The 14,211-nt window shown below is 56.2% G+C and overlaps 1 protein-coding gene across 5 annotated transcripts in view; it reads right to left on the bottom strand.

Annotated features, from left to right (window-relative positions):
* The window catches only part of AFAP1L2 (actin filament associated protein 1 like 2), a 94,734-nt gene that overhangs the window by 15,542 nt on the left and 64,981 nt on the right, over window positions 1–14,211 (bottom strand). For all 5 annotated transcript variants that reach the window (XM_035029522.1, XM_035029520.1, XM_035029506.1 and 2 more), the window contains exons 4-7: window positions 13,639–13,733; window positions 7,640–7,730; window positions 2,101–2,306; window positions 992–1,171 (exon numbers count right to left, since the gene is read on the bottom strand). In XM_035029522.1, coding sequence (XP_034885413.1) covers window positions 992–1,171; window positions 2,101–2,306; window positions 7,640–7,730; window positions 13,639–13,733 — 572 coding nt within the window. The remainder of the gene's footprint in view (window positions 1–991; window positions 1,172–2,100; window positions 2,307–7,639; window positions 7,731–13,638; window positions 13,734–14,211) is intronic.

The raw sequence follows: 14,211 nt of genomic DNA on the forward strand, positions 1-14,211 counted from the left end.
CAGGCTGGGAACAGGGAACTGGGAGCAGGAGCATCGTGTGTGTGTGTGTGTGTGTGTGTATGTGTCTGCACGAGCGCGCACCTGCAAGTGTCTGTGTGTACATGCAAGTATTTGTACGTGTGTGCGTACAGCTGCCTGCAGGTGTTTGTGTGTCTGTCTGCAAGTGTGTGTGCAGGTGGGTGCACGCAGGTACGTGTATGTGTGCGCACAGGCGGATGGGGAGAGAGGGCAGATCCAGGGCTGTGACGGAGGAGGGGGCAGCAGGAACCAAGGACGGACGGGACCTCTCTGGCTCTGTCCGGCCTCCCCAGGGGCCCTGCTGGCTTTGGAACTCCCTCGGCAACCAGGGGCCCCTTCTTGGTGCAAACCTTATACCTTCTGGTCAAGCTTTTCTTTAACTCGGGGCACACCGGGCTTCCTCATCCCTGGGGCTGGGCCACGTTCCTGCGGGCAGACCTGACCATCTGCGTGCGTGATGGGAGGACAACAGGACTGCGGCCAGACAGTCGTGGGTTTGAAACCCGATGCTGCCACTCCCTCGCCAGGTGACCTTGACCAGTCACCTCCTCCGTCTGAGCTCTAATCAGCAGCCCTGCAAAATGGTGATACTAACATTGTGCAGCTCCGCCCGGTGTGGTCAGGTGGCTTGCTTGCTCCAAGCGCACGGCGCTTGGTAAGTGCTTTCCCAGCGACCCTGCCGTCTAGCGTCTTTAATAAGGAGGCGGGCGATGCCTCTCCAGCAACCAAAGGGCAAATGAGTCTCAGCTAGAGCCCAAGTCCAGGCATAGTGCCGGGGGCTGTGATCCTCTCGTGAGGACTGACTGCTACCACTTAGAACACAGGAGCCCGGAGAAGTTGAAGGACTAGAGATCCTTTACCCTTGACAACAGTCATCCCTTCTAGAAAAAGCCAGGGCGCCGGAACTGAGGCGCCCCTGGGAGCCCTGCAGGGGAGCAGGCATGTGTCCCTGGCAGCCCGGCGCCGCCCTCACCCTGAGCCACTGCTCCGCTTGGTCCCTGCTCTGCAGGCCTAGCACGATCACATCAGCGTTCATTGGCGTGATCTTCAGCTTGTGCTCCTTCTTCCGCACTTGCTTCTCCTTGTGGATGACACTGCTGCCCAGCAAGTTCACGTCCAGCTGCGGGCTGTGGTCCTTGGAGGATTTGTAGCACTAGAAGGGAAGAGAAACGCTGTGCCGCTCTGCCAGGGCCACCAGGCCTGGCCGGGGTCTGCAGAGACGGGTCAGCGGCACAGCAGGACCCCCCGAGACCCCCCTGTGCGTGTTTCTCGCTTACCACCCTCAGGAAGGGGTGCGGAGGGAACAAAGGCTAAGCTCATTAGCTGCTTAGTTAGGAAGATGAATTGCAGCAAAAAAAAGAAGGGGACCTGCTTTCCCTCCCAGACAAAATACTTGGCCCCTCCCCTGTTTGTCACGGGTCTAAAGGGGGCCCTCACAGGGCTGCGGAACAGGATTCCCAGAAAGAATATCTGCGCAGAGCAGGGCGCGATGTGACCTGGGAAGAAAGCGTGCTCATAATGATTCCAAGGAACTTCAAGTTAGAACATAAAACTGAATTGTAATTTAGAATAACAGGAAATAGGGCTGTGGTCAGAGTAATATCTTCCGTTTCCTTTATGGGTTTTGTCTTCTAATCAGTGATCCAGAATACCGTGACTTCTGAGACAATGCCTCGGATTCCAACACTGCAACAGGTGAATGCAGCGGCCAGAACCGGGGCCGGGGGTGTCCTGACCGGGCAGCAGGCTCTGCCCCAAATGGCCAGAGGTTGGCATGTGAAGAAGAATGAGCCCTCCGACCAGGGGGCAAGATCCCCGGAAACCGCGTCTATGCGGCCGGACTGGGGGCCGGGGGTAGTGATCCCAGCCCCCTTGCAGAGTCCTGTGAAAACCATTAGACTTTCTTAGTGAAGGAGCACATTCACCCCTGCACAAGACATCCTGCACACGATTTCAGGTTAGGGAGGAGAGAAAGCCTCCAGAGAGAAAAGGCTCCAACCGCCTGGTATCAGGGTCCATCTCCCCGACTCCCCCCCGGCCCCAAGAAAGAGAAGACGGGAACACCACAGGAGCCCAACTGACCAGGAGCCTGGTGTCCTTGATGACGCAGAGCTGCTTGGCCCACTGCCCCAGCCACTTCTTACGCCACAGGAAGGCACAGATGCGGGCGTCACGCATCAGCTCGATGCTGGCCTCAGGCGAGGGCCACTGGTACGGCGCCGACTTGCCCTTGCTGTTTTCCTCTTCATCGTAGGACTCGTAGGAGCTGCTCACAGCCTCCCCGTCCTCTGCAGGGAAGACCCACGCGGTCAGGGCCCCGCTGGGTAGGGGAATCTTGGTCCAGGAGGAAGGGCAGCCAGGGCCACAATCCACCCCCCCTCGGCTCTCTGTGCCCTTGAACCACCCTGACAGCCACCAGCCACAGACCTGGGCAGGCCCGGCCCCCAAGCCCCCTCAGTGAAGCTTCTTGGATGCCCTTCCTGGCCACAGACACAAATCACCCAAACCAGGAGTCTCTCCCTTTTCCTGCTCAAATCTGTCATCCCAGGCTCCAGAGAAACCTCTGACAAGACACTGCCCACAGGTGACCGTCCCGCCTGGGGGCCTCCGTGTCCTCACCTGAGGGATTAGGCAGTGGCGGGAGCCTGGCACCCGGGCATTCTAAGGGGCCAGCGGAAGGGCCGCCGTGCGAGCCCGAGCTGGGCACGTGGCAGGCCCCCGACGGTGGGGCCGCCTCTGTCCCTGGTTTTGTCCCCAAAGGAGGGGCTGCAGTTTCTTAGGGTGGGATAAACCACAGCAGGAAATGGCTCTGAGGGGAAGGCGGCTATCCGCCTTGGTCACAGCCCTTTTCCCAACCCACTCCAGCCTCCCCAGACTCCACTCGCCCTCCCTCCCCCTGCACACCTCCCAACACCGACAGCCCCTTGTGCCGGTTTCCGCCTCCGATGCTTCCTCCACCTCCGGCGACCAGCCAACCCCATGCATTTGTTCTGTTCAAGAGGATCCCAAAGCTCACCAAGCACAAACCGTGTTCAGTTCTGCGCACACTCCCCGTGCCTCAGTTTCTGTTCCCTGCCGCCCCCCGCCACCGTACCCTGTGAGAGTCGCTTTGTTCTCCAGGCCCCATTCTGCTATTCAAGCCCAAGCAAAACTAGGTGAAGAAAAAAGTGAATCAGTAAAACCCCAAAAAGCAGAACATGGAGAAAAGAGAACCTCAGGACCTCTGGTCCAAGCCCCCTGGCCCAACACAGGAATCCTGTCTGTGGGAACCTTGCTGCTGCTTCAGCCTCCGCTTGAATTCCCTCTGGATGGGGAGCTCACTACCTCCTGGCCACTGGCTACTTCCTTCTATGGCTGGGAAGTCAGGCCACCATCTACTTCCCTGTAACTTCTACAGACTCGTTCTGTCGTCCTCTGGAGCCAGGGTGAATGTATCTCCTCTAACATCCCCTCCGGTCCCCTTCAGAAAAAAGTCAGCCCATGGGCCCCTAGCCGTCCCTTCTGCGGAAGCCCCTTCTACTTGGTGCACTAGGAAGACAGACCACATTTGACTTAGAATACACAACAGCAGAACAAGGCCACTGCCACGGTTATCCAGCTACAGGGCCAATGAAAATGTGTTTTACTGTGTCTAACAACCAGCTTTCTCTAACAGCTTTCTCTAACAGTGGTACTGCTCCCCTTCTCAGCTTAACAGAAAAGTTGTGCAAGCTCCTAATCTCACACCCACAAAATAAGCAAAGATGGGGAGGAGGGGCGTAGCCAATGGGAGACCGAACTCCCCCGTTGCTGGTAGCAACGGAAATGCACACACGCCTCTCAGAAAACACTCTGGCAGCCTGTTGCTGCCAGAGCCTTAGAAACACCCAAACCCTTTGACCCAATTACCCCAGTCCTGGGAGTCGATCCTAGGAAACCAGAGAAGGGAGGGGGAGGTTACACGCGTCAAGATATTCATTCCAGAGCCATTTACAGTCAGCGGCAGGAGAGCGCGAAAAGTGTGATGCACCCGCTTCGGAGCAGGCCGCGCAACCACCATCCCTGGGACCTCTGAACACTAGTCTGTAGCTCAAAAAATACGATGGTAAGTGACGAGGCACAGTTAAAATTCCACGTGCGGAAGGATTGGTGCCGAGAGGCAACAGGACCAACTCAAGAGAGCTGATCTGATCCGGTGATAGGAGCACGGGGATTTTATTAAAACACGAAAGTCCTCCCTGTCAGTATGGTATAGTCTATACAATAAGGGAAATAAGAAGAACGATGCGGTGGCATTGGGATGCCTCCTTCTGCAACAAAAATTAATAGAGGGAGGTCACAGAGTTTAGCAGGAAGAAGCTGGCCAAATCCCCCCACTGTCTGTGCTTCTGGGGTTGGTCCGTGGAGAATTCTAACACCTGCCCATCCACCTCCAGGGGGCTACGGGGAAGCCGAGAAGAACCAGCAAATCACAGTACCTCAGACTACCTGGAGTAGCTTAGGGGAAGCTTGGGCGAATGTATTGTCATTTTATCATTTATCTCTAAGAGCGATCATAGCAGGGCCATGAATGTAGGACAGACACGTGGCTTCCAGGGGTGACAGGATGAAGAGGAGTGAAAGGCAGGAGGCTCAGGTAATTCCATCCCCTTTCTGCGTCCCTGGGCGGACCGCCCCCCCACCGTGTGCTGCTGGAGGTCTTTGGGAACACAGGGCAGAACCACCGTGCAGCGCCCTGGTCCTTTGCCCGTGCATTCGGATGCCGCTGGAGGGGTCTGTGGAAGGCAGAGTGAGTCTCTCCTTCTGGAAGGGTGATACACGGCGTGCACATGCAGGACCCATGCACAAGGCGGGGAAGAGGTCAGAGGCCACCCTCAGGGCATGCATCCGAGCTCTGAGAGCCCGGCAGCAGGCACAGAATCACTGGCATTCCAGCTCTGGGGACAAGCAGTACCCAAGGTGATCGTGGCGTAAATGACTCCTTCAGGCACCTGCACCCATCTGGGGACTCCAGTGGGGGAAAATCCGCCAGAATGACCTGTGTGAGATCCAGAAGCACAGAGAAAGGCGAGATGGAGAGAGACAAGATGAAGAGAGGGACAGACCCAAGTGCAGAGAGAGACACAGAGCAACCCAGATGTGGCCACATGGCTGCCTGTCCACTGGAAGCATGGGCTTCTCAGGACAGGCCCCAGCCCCATCAAGGACATCTTTTCCCAGCCCCTTCCCCTCCAGAGACGACCATGTAACTACTCGTCGCCAACACAATGTGGGTAAAAGTCACTTCAGGCTGGTACTTTTAAGAAGCACACAGGGGTTCTGTGCTCACTCTCTGCAGAGGATTCTGTGGCCTTACAGGGTGGCCGAGCCCACACTGGAAGGCGCCTCAACTCCCTACTGGACCAGTAATACCCACGCTGTTCGTGAGACAGAGATTCGTGTTGTGTCGCTATACACTGCAAGGGGGGTTATTTGTTCCAGGATCTGCCATGACCCCAGCACGAGACCTCATGGCCGAGTAGCTGACCTCTCGTGCAAGCAGGACCAGCCCTCCCATCTGCACAGGCCACCAGGGCGCTGATTAAACTCTCACTCGGAGAGAGGGGCCTGACCCTTGAGAGCAGTGCGGGGACAGCGCTGAGAAAGCAGGACAAGCACCCAGGCGACTGGTCTCCTGTGGGAAGTCTACAAATCGCTGGTGGCCGACGGCCATTCCGCCTGCCGTGACCTGTCCGTCTCCCTGCTCAAACAGCCCTGGGGGCGTCAAGCAGGAACTAGGGGCAGCCAGCTGATAACGCGGGTGAAGCCCTCCCTCGGTGGCACGTGGGACCAAGTCTCGGGTCGTCCTCGGTCCTCGTCCTGGCAGGAGACGAAAGGCAGCCGACGGCTTCCTACCCACCTTGCCGGCTGCAGTCTGTCCTCACAGTGGCGCCCCAGGCCTGGCTAAAACCAACATGAATTCACGGCCGAGACAAACACTGAGAAGCTCGAGGCCCCTTGTTCACGACAAGATGAAGCGCCTGCCCCAAAAACAGGCCCCCGGGAGCGTCTGGGATGCAGGCCCAGGCTGGCATGGGCCACACCCGGGAGAGCAGGGTCTAAGACGCACGGAGGTACCCGCCGTGGTGACTCACAGCCTCCACCTTCCAGACGCTTCCAGACGCATCCAGACAGCAGCGCCGCACCCTCGGCTTTGGTCTGCAATCACGGCCCTGCCGGTGACTCGGCAACATCCCACACGCTCAGCGGGTTCAAGCCCACAGAGCCAGCCTCTCAGAAAAAAATAACCTCAACCCAAACAGGCCCTCACCTCCCCCACAGTTCCTGCAACCGGAGGCAGTAGGTGAAGCGTGAAGAAAGAGAAGGATCCGACGTGGCTCCTGGGACTGGTCCTCTGTGATCTCTGGTCCTGCTCTTTACAGAGCAGGCAACACCCTCTTCAGCCAAGTTCATTCCTACCACCGAGGCCCCCTGCCTCTTACATCTGCAAGCTGCTTTATGCTTCCAAAGACCTTTCACTTAGCAAGGAAGGAAGCTGATGGAGGTGAGGAGGGCAGAGTGAGAGGATCAGAGTCCAGCTGCCTGGGTGCAAAGGCCACAACACTCTCTTTCTTCCAGAATTTGTGGGGCCTTTCTGCGCTATCGAATCCCTACCCAAGAGCCTTTCTGATCTGACTAGCCCAGGCTGAGCACCACTGGCCGAGGACAGAGGGGTCCAGCGTGAGCCCTGCCCCTGTAGCACCGAATGCCAAAGTTGGGTCAGTCACTAAGTAACCCCCCAATGGCTTACAGTCTTGTCAGAGAGAAGCCAAAGTCCTTCTTGTGGCCTGTGGCTGACTCCTTTGTCCCCACCTCTTGCCTCTCTCCTAGCTCCAGCCCCACTGGCCTCCTCACTGCTCCCAAAGCATGCCGAGCACCCTCCTGCTTCAGGAGCTCTGCGTGTGCTGTGCAGTCTAGAACGTTCTTCCTGCAGGTCTCTGCCCTCCCCCACTGCCCACTTCATTCAGGAATCAGCTCAAGGTCATGCTAGCAGAGAGCCCCTCCCTACCTAAAATAACACCCTCTCCCACCCCAACCCAGCCCCTGTGTTTTCGTTCCTAACACTGTCTCATCCCCTGACATGACCTAGGTTTATTCGTTTTCTGTCTTTCCTCACAGAGTCTAAGGGCTGCGACTCTGGACTCTATCGAGCTCTGCTGAGTTCCTGACTCCTAGAAGCATGCTTGGCATACAGCGTGAGCACAGTTAACTATGAGTCCAATGAAACCCACCCTGGAAAGGGCTCTGGCTCAGCCTGACCACATTCCCCTTGCTTCCAAGTGCCCCTGGGCCAACACACCTCTCCTCCAACACATTTCTGTGCTGAATCCAGCACCATCCATCCGGGTGGGAAGACCGAAAGCCTCAGACACAGTAAAGCAGCTCACCGTGGACCATCCCAAGCCCCTCCTTACAGGCAGCCTCGGTCTGCGGTACGGCTCAGCTCCCCACCAGAGCAGAGGCCCAGGGCTCCATGGCCAGTTCTCGATTCAGGCCACGCTCTCTGCAAACGGCAGCCCAGGCCACCCTCTGCGTCCAGCACCGGCTTCTGTGCAGGCAGTAGTGGTCCCCATCTGAGCCCCAGCCCTGGCCCCGGATGTACCATTGAGGGATGTGTCGTATGGCTCAGCCTCTTCATAGTAACCCTCTGGAGACTCGATCTTTGGGATGGAGAGCTGTTTCCGTTCTGGAATCTGTGGTATGAACAAATAAACATTTTCAGTTGGATTCACTGGGAACAACTTGGAATTAACCCTTTGGGTGGAAGGAGGGGAGCCTAGAAGAAAAAAGAAAAAAATGCCAAGCTGGACTTCAAGCAGGCCGGGAGGGAGACCATGGAATGCCACAGCTCCCACTGGCCGCCACGTCCATTGGTTTGCTTCCAGTGGAGGGCCGTGGTTGTGCTGCTTAACCTCGCCAAGTCTCAGCGTTCTCATCTGCAAGATGAGGTTCAAACCCCCACCACACACACAAAATAGCATTGTGCACATGACGTGGAATGCACCGAAAGGTCCAGATGGTCAGGCTGTAATGGCTTCTAAATAGCGTGTACTTTCTAAAATGACAAGGGGTAGTGAAATGCACATGGAGGGAGATGACCAGGGTTCTAAATCCTAAATTTTTAGCATAGTAAGTTCAATCGTTCGGTCAGCAAATACTGGATGCTCCCGCACCCCAGCTGTGAGGGGCACATCCAGATGTCCAGGAGTCAGCCCTGGGGAAGATTCAACTAGGTAGTGAATCTTCAAGACTCCCCATCAAGTGCATCTTGAGTTGTGTTCTGCTAGATAAGGTCAAAGTTCTGTGGGAACCTGCAGGGTGTGAGGAACATTCACCAGCTAGAGGACACGATCTTTGAGCTGAGTCGCAAAGATGACCCTGAGCTAATGTGCACAATTTGAGATTTAGAAAAAAGAATATATACAGGTATGTGGAAGCATGGAGCATGAAATCCGCTATTCCTCCATTAGACTATGAAACTAATCTTAGGAGTAATAGCAGGGGAGAACAGAAGAAGTTGACTGGTGCATGAGTATTACTATGTACAGGTCATAAATGTGCAAGGATCCATCCACACGAGTCTCTGGCGTCTCCCTGAGTCATGCAACCCCTAAGGAGGGCTAAGGGAATATTAATAACGAGAAAACAGAAACGGCAAAATCTGAAATGCATTCTGACTTCTGGTTTTGGAAAGTCCTTGTGTGGGACATTTGGGGGCCTTCAAAGGAAAGCAGTAGAAAGTGGGGGGTGGGGGGAGGAGATGGAAGGAAGGCAGCCAACGGAGAGACCCTGGGCTCAGATGGACCTCTGGGCCTTGGAGGATTCCTTGCCCTGCTGGCAGGAGAAAGGAAGATCTAGAAACCCCAGCCCCTACAAATGAGTTTATTTGAGGGATCTACGACAGAGAGAGCTCCCCTGGTCTTGGCCCAGGAGATGGTGGGTGAGCAGTCAGCCTGGGCTGGGGTCCTACTGTCCTATCTGGGGGTAGAGCACTAGGGAGTGTTTTCTGAGAGTCTCCTAAGCTTGACACTGTAAAAAAAAAAAACCTATAAATGAAGAGGCGGTGTAGGGCAGTGGTCAGAATCCGATCTCCAGGGCTAGGGTCTGAATCCTGACACTGGCACATCCAAGCTGTGTGACCCTGGGCAACTTACTTGACCTCTCTGAGCCTCAGTTCCTCCACTGCAAAATGGGGAGAGTAGAAATACCTGCCACATGGGGTCACTGTAAGGATTAAACTCTGCCCAGCACTATTATTCAATACATAGGAATTTTTACTAACCTAAAAAATATAAAAGTATTAGTGAAGGGAAAAAGGTCGCCTGCATACATGTTTGGTAGAGGAAGAACAGCTGTATCCTGAGGAGACGGAGGAGACGTTTGGTGTTGCCCAAGCTGAAGCCCAAGCTCAGCCTCATTAAAGAAGACAGTCTCCGCTCTCAAGGCTGCCGGGACAAAACCTAAGCGCTTGAGTCAAGTTAAAGGATAAAACGATTCCCCCCAAATCCAGAAGAGAGTCACATAATTACACAGGTATAATGGTCTGTTCTCAGAAGTCCACGGAGCGAGAACTGCTAATTGCTCAGGGTTAAGAATAAAGGAGCATTATTTTAATTGTCATCGTCATTGTGATGATCCAGGTTGGAGACACTAAGTGAAGAGGCGGAAGAGATGTGACTTCACAACTGGAAAGAAGGTTCTCAAAATCTACAAGAAGGGACAGGGAAGAAAGCCACCCTGCTCAGCAGGATTTGCCAGAGGTCTGCAAACTTTATCTGCAAAGGGCCAATAACACATACTTAAGGGATTTGCAGGCCATTTAGAGTCTCTGATCTCAGCTATTCAACTCCGGGACTGCAGAGCAAAAGCATCCATAGACAATACACAACTGAGAAGTATGGCTCTGTTCCAATAAAACTTTATTTACAAAAGCAGTGGCTGTGGATTTGGCCAGGGGGCTATAGTTTGCAAATTCTGATTTAGAGTAGACATGAGAGCTGAACGAGAGCGGTAGCCCAGATGACCTGAGGCATCTCTGCAGTTATGAGCAATCTGCCCCAATGTGCACTGTGGAACATTCTCGGGACAGGGAGAGCAGATCCGGCCAGCCCTAGCTCCCCAGACTGACCATGGCAAGGTCCTTGTGTGGAGTAAGCCGCTTTCCCCATAGAGCAGCTCACTTAAGCCCAGCGCCAACGCATGTTCGGGCCTCAAAGGGGAGCTGGGGTGGAGATGGCTACACGAGCCAGGAGCAGAAACAATGCCAGCGAACATCTGCTTTCCCTACAGGGACCACAGCATCTGGCTGTGCACACAGCTGCCTGAGTCACTGCTCACGCCCACGAGGTTGCTCCAGAGCCCTGGTCGCCTCTCGCATTGTCTGCTACCCCACTGCCTCGGTAGGGGACAGAAGGGGACCCAAGCCGCCAGAGAGAGAATCAGGGCATCCTAAGCCTGCAACGGAGGCCACCCTCCCGGCCCGGCCACGGGCTCGGAGGACCCCAGGCAGATATCCAGCTTCTGTCTCAGCCCTCAGCAACCCCAGAGCCAGGCCGCAGGTGTGGACAAGCTTCAGGGCACCCTGAGGCTCTGGGGTCAGGGTGGGAAGGGGCTCGGTTTTCTCTGTCTCGGGAAGAGAGGTTACAAGGTCGCTCCAAGCTCACACGGCCCCGCTCGCTCCCTCCCTCCCTCCTGCTTTGATTCTCCTCTGCAGAGCCAGGAGACTGAGCTGTTTCCCAGTCCACCCTGACGCTGCCCCTCAGGGGGCTTGGACTAAAGAGTTATGGCTGTGGCCCCCGGACTTGGCCAGAGGAGGCCTGCGGGAGGGCAGGCGTGTGCATGCCGGAGGGGGAGAACTCTCTCTCTGCGCCTTCCTCACGCCGCCAGTGGGAGTCCCCTAGGGTGGGGGTGGGCACCCCAAACAGGACTGGGAGGGACCCAGAAAGGGCTGCAGTCAGGTCAGCAGCCCTTGTCCTTCTCGGCAGAGAAACCCCACAAGGAAGGACGAGGGCAGTGTCAGCTTGCCTCGTTGGAACCCTCCGGGGCCTGGAGTGCGTCCGCAGGAACACCTGCCTCACGTCTGAAGGTCCCTCTGGGGCGGTGCTATTTTGGGGTGACAGTTCTCTCAACTCCAGCACTGGGGTTCTCTCAGAGGTCAACACAAGCCTCTCCGGGCCCCGAGCGGCCCCCCAGTCATGGCCAACACAAGAAGTTGGTGCTAGGGGAAGGCTGCCGATCACAGGGCCCTTGGGGCTTTCGCATCCATGTCGCAGGGACCCGCAAAGGAGCTGGAAATGCCAGCGCCAGAGTCCCAGCAGCCGCCAGGACAAGGGCGGCCTGATGCTCACTAGGACCTGGTCCCAGCCCCCCGACCGTGTCCGCAAAGTGCAGATTTCCAGAGCAAGTCAGCACCACCCAGGACTCAGTGCCTGTGACCCCGGCCTGGTGGGAGCCTCCCGCAGCAGGTGGTGGCCCAGAAGCTGCTGCCCCAGGTGGGTTATGGTAGGTGGCGATGCTTCTGCTGCCCAAGAGCTGAAGGCCCTGATCAGAATCAGATGCTGAATTCCGGAGAGGAAAGTTCCAGCTCAGAGCAGCCACCTCCCCTCCCCACACCCAGCCAGCAGCACCTGAGACACACCAGAAAAACCATAGCATCACCCACTGGTTAGCGTGGCAGCTACGGGTCTGGCCTGGAGGGGCCACAACCCCTCTCCCCAGTCCTGGGGCTGAAAGTGAGGGGAGCCTGCAACTGGGAGAACAGAACAGATACCTTCACTCTGCTGCAAAGAAGTGCTTCCGGCAGGCAGGCCGCAGAAGGGCCTGGAGACCAAGAACCTGCATTCAGAACTTGGCCCTGCTCCGTTCCAGAGGCGGGCCCTTGGTCGGCTCTTTTAACTGAGCCTCTGGTTCTTAATATGAAAAAGTGACAAATGTCACACCTCTAGACACATGGTGGGGAGGACCACGTTTGTGTGCACCAGGGCGGCTAGCTGCTCGCTGCTCGGGCCTCAGCATAGTGGGGACACCAGGGCTTCAGGCTCAGGCCACCAAGGCTCACCCAGCCTGAGATGAAGCGTCTCTGCCAACTGTCCCCCAGCAGGAGGCCTTCATGCAGTGGGATACTGTGCCAACTGTCCCAGCATTCCCGAACTGCCTACCAGCTGTGAGAGCAGCCCGAGGAGCCCTGCCACCTTCGGGGAGGCATGGACGGAGGGGGCCAGGCTGGGGTCGGGATGCCCTCGACAGGGACCTGAGACCACAGATCTGCCCCTGGATGGCATGCTAGGAGCTGGAGCTGAACCCAGGACTCTGCTGCCCATAGAAACCCTCCGCACTTCTTGACCCCAGGACCCTGCTACCTATAGAGATCCTTCCCATTTCTCGCCTCATACCTCTCAGGAAACCTCCCCGACCAGGTCCTAGACAGGAAAGAACTTGGGTTCAAATTCGGGTTCTGGCGCTTTCTGTGTGTGCAACATTCAGACGCTATAAACCTGCCGATTCGTGGTTTCCTCACCCATTAAATATAAACACGGCTGCCCACCTCCCTGAATGCGGACCGAGCACGCCATGCATAGCCTTCGCCTGTCCAATAAGACCATCTCGGGAGACAGATTCACAGTCTTTTAAACACCAGGAAACAAAGGGCCAGAGACCTTAAATGACTTGCTCAAGGTCAAAGAGCTAGTTCTGACCCCAGATCTGTGGGGTTCCTTAATTCATTCCGTCCACCCATCCACCCATGAACAAATACACGTGTATGGCCTACTGTGTGCAGACACAGGCCACAAAGCAGTAAACGAGAGACACTCTCCCTGTCCTGGGAAGCTTACTTCTAGTCTGGGAGGCAAGTAATACAAAGACTGTTTTGATGGTGGCAAGTGCCATGGAGGGGTCATTGGCCATGGGGCGGACAGTAACTGGGGTAGGGACGGAGGTGTGATGTCTCGTGCGGCAGGTCAAGGAAAGCCTGTCAGTCTGAGAGGTGAGGAGGTGGCAGCCACGGGAGAGCCAGGGTCCAGAAAGCACCAAGTCCCTGAGGCAACACCGACCATGCGGTCCAATCCAGGAACGGGAGGCCAGTGAAGAGCAGGTGCACTGAGTCTGGAGATGCATCTGGGCCAGGCTGTGTAGACCGTATAGGCTGTGGGGCTGGGTTAAGGAACACGGATTTTTCCCCCTAAGTTCAAGGAAAGCCTTTGGCCGGTTTGAAGCAGGAAGTGCAAGGTGATATGATGTACATTTCTAGAAGTTCACTGTGGCCTGAGCTGGTGCCCACAGCTAGACATGGCCCCCCCTCACATGGTGCTGGATAGACCTTGGTAGCCTCCAACACATGGCGGCATTTGATGAAGGCTGCTAACTCCCTGCATCTCTCACTCCCATTAGCCTTAGTATCCTGAGTACTGTGGCCCTGGGCAAAGGATGTCACCTGCAGGTAGGCATCCTTCTGTTCTCTCTCTCCCAGTGCCTTGCCCCATGGCCTGCACACAGTAGGTGCTCAGAAAACGCCAGCTACTTGGGGGACTGACTCCTGTGAAAACAACTGGAAGTTCACAGGGGCCCCAGTCAGGAAATCAGGGGTCTCGGATGAACACTTACAATCTTGGGTGGCGGGAGGTCTGGAAGACTCTTCTGAGGGGCCGAAGAGTGCTGGCCAGGCTCCCCGTTGGTCAGTGGGTTCTGCTCCTCGGCTGCTGTGGGCAGCAAACAAGAGAAAGCTTCAGTGAGGGGTGCCCAGCCTCACAGCAGGGCCCATTATCCCGGAATGTCTGGTCACATGGACCATGAGATCTATTTGAGCAGGTGTTAATTACCCAGGTGGGCGGTCCCAGGGAAAACCCAATGTGGTTTTCCCTCCCAGAATAGGGTGCATGTGGTGCCTCAGCCATGGGCAGATTCCTCAGAAGGAACGGGTTTGGGGTTTCTGGCAGGCTCCGCACCCTCTCTTCCACTTGCCCTGTGCCAAAAATGGCCCAGCCGCGGAGCATTAGCGAGTGGAGAAGCTGCCCTGTGGTCGTTATATTGAGCAGCGCCCAGCACCGACCCTGTGATTCCAGCTCCTTCCATCCCAGTTTCCCCAGAAGGCAAACGACCTTGGGCACAGGGGCAGCTTGCACTGGGTCACTTCTGCTGGGTCCCAGGCTTGGCAGTGGAACGGGAGGTGTCGAAGCC

This window comes from Mirounga leonina, unplaced genomic scaffold (assembly GCF_011800145.1).
Source record: "Mirounga leonina isolate KUSES-001 unplaced genomic scaffold, KU_Mleo_1.0 Mir_114, whole genome shotgun sequence".
NCBI classification, from domain to species: Eukaryota; Metazoa; Chordata; class Mammalia; order Carnivora; family Phocidae; genus Mirounga; species Mirounga leonina.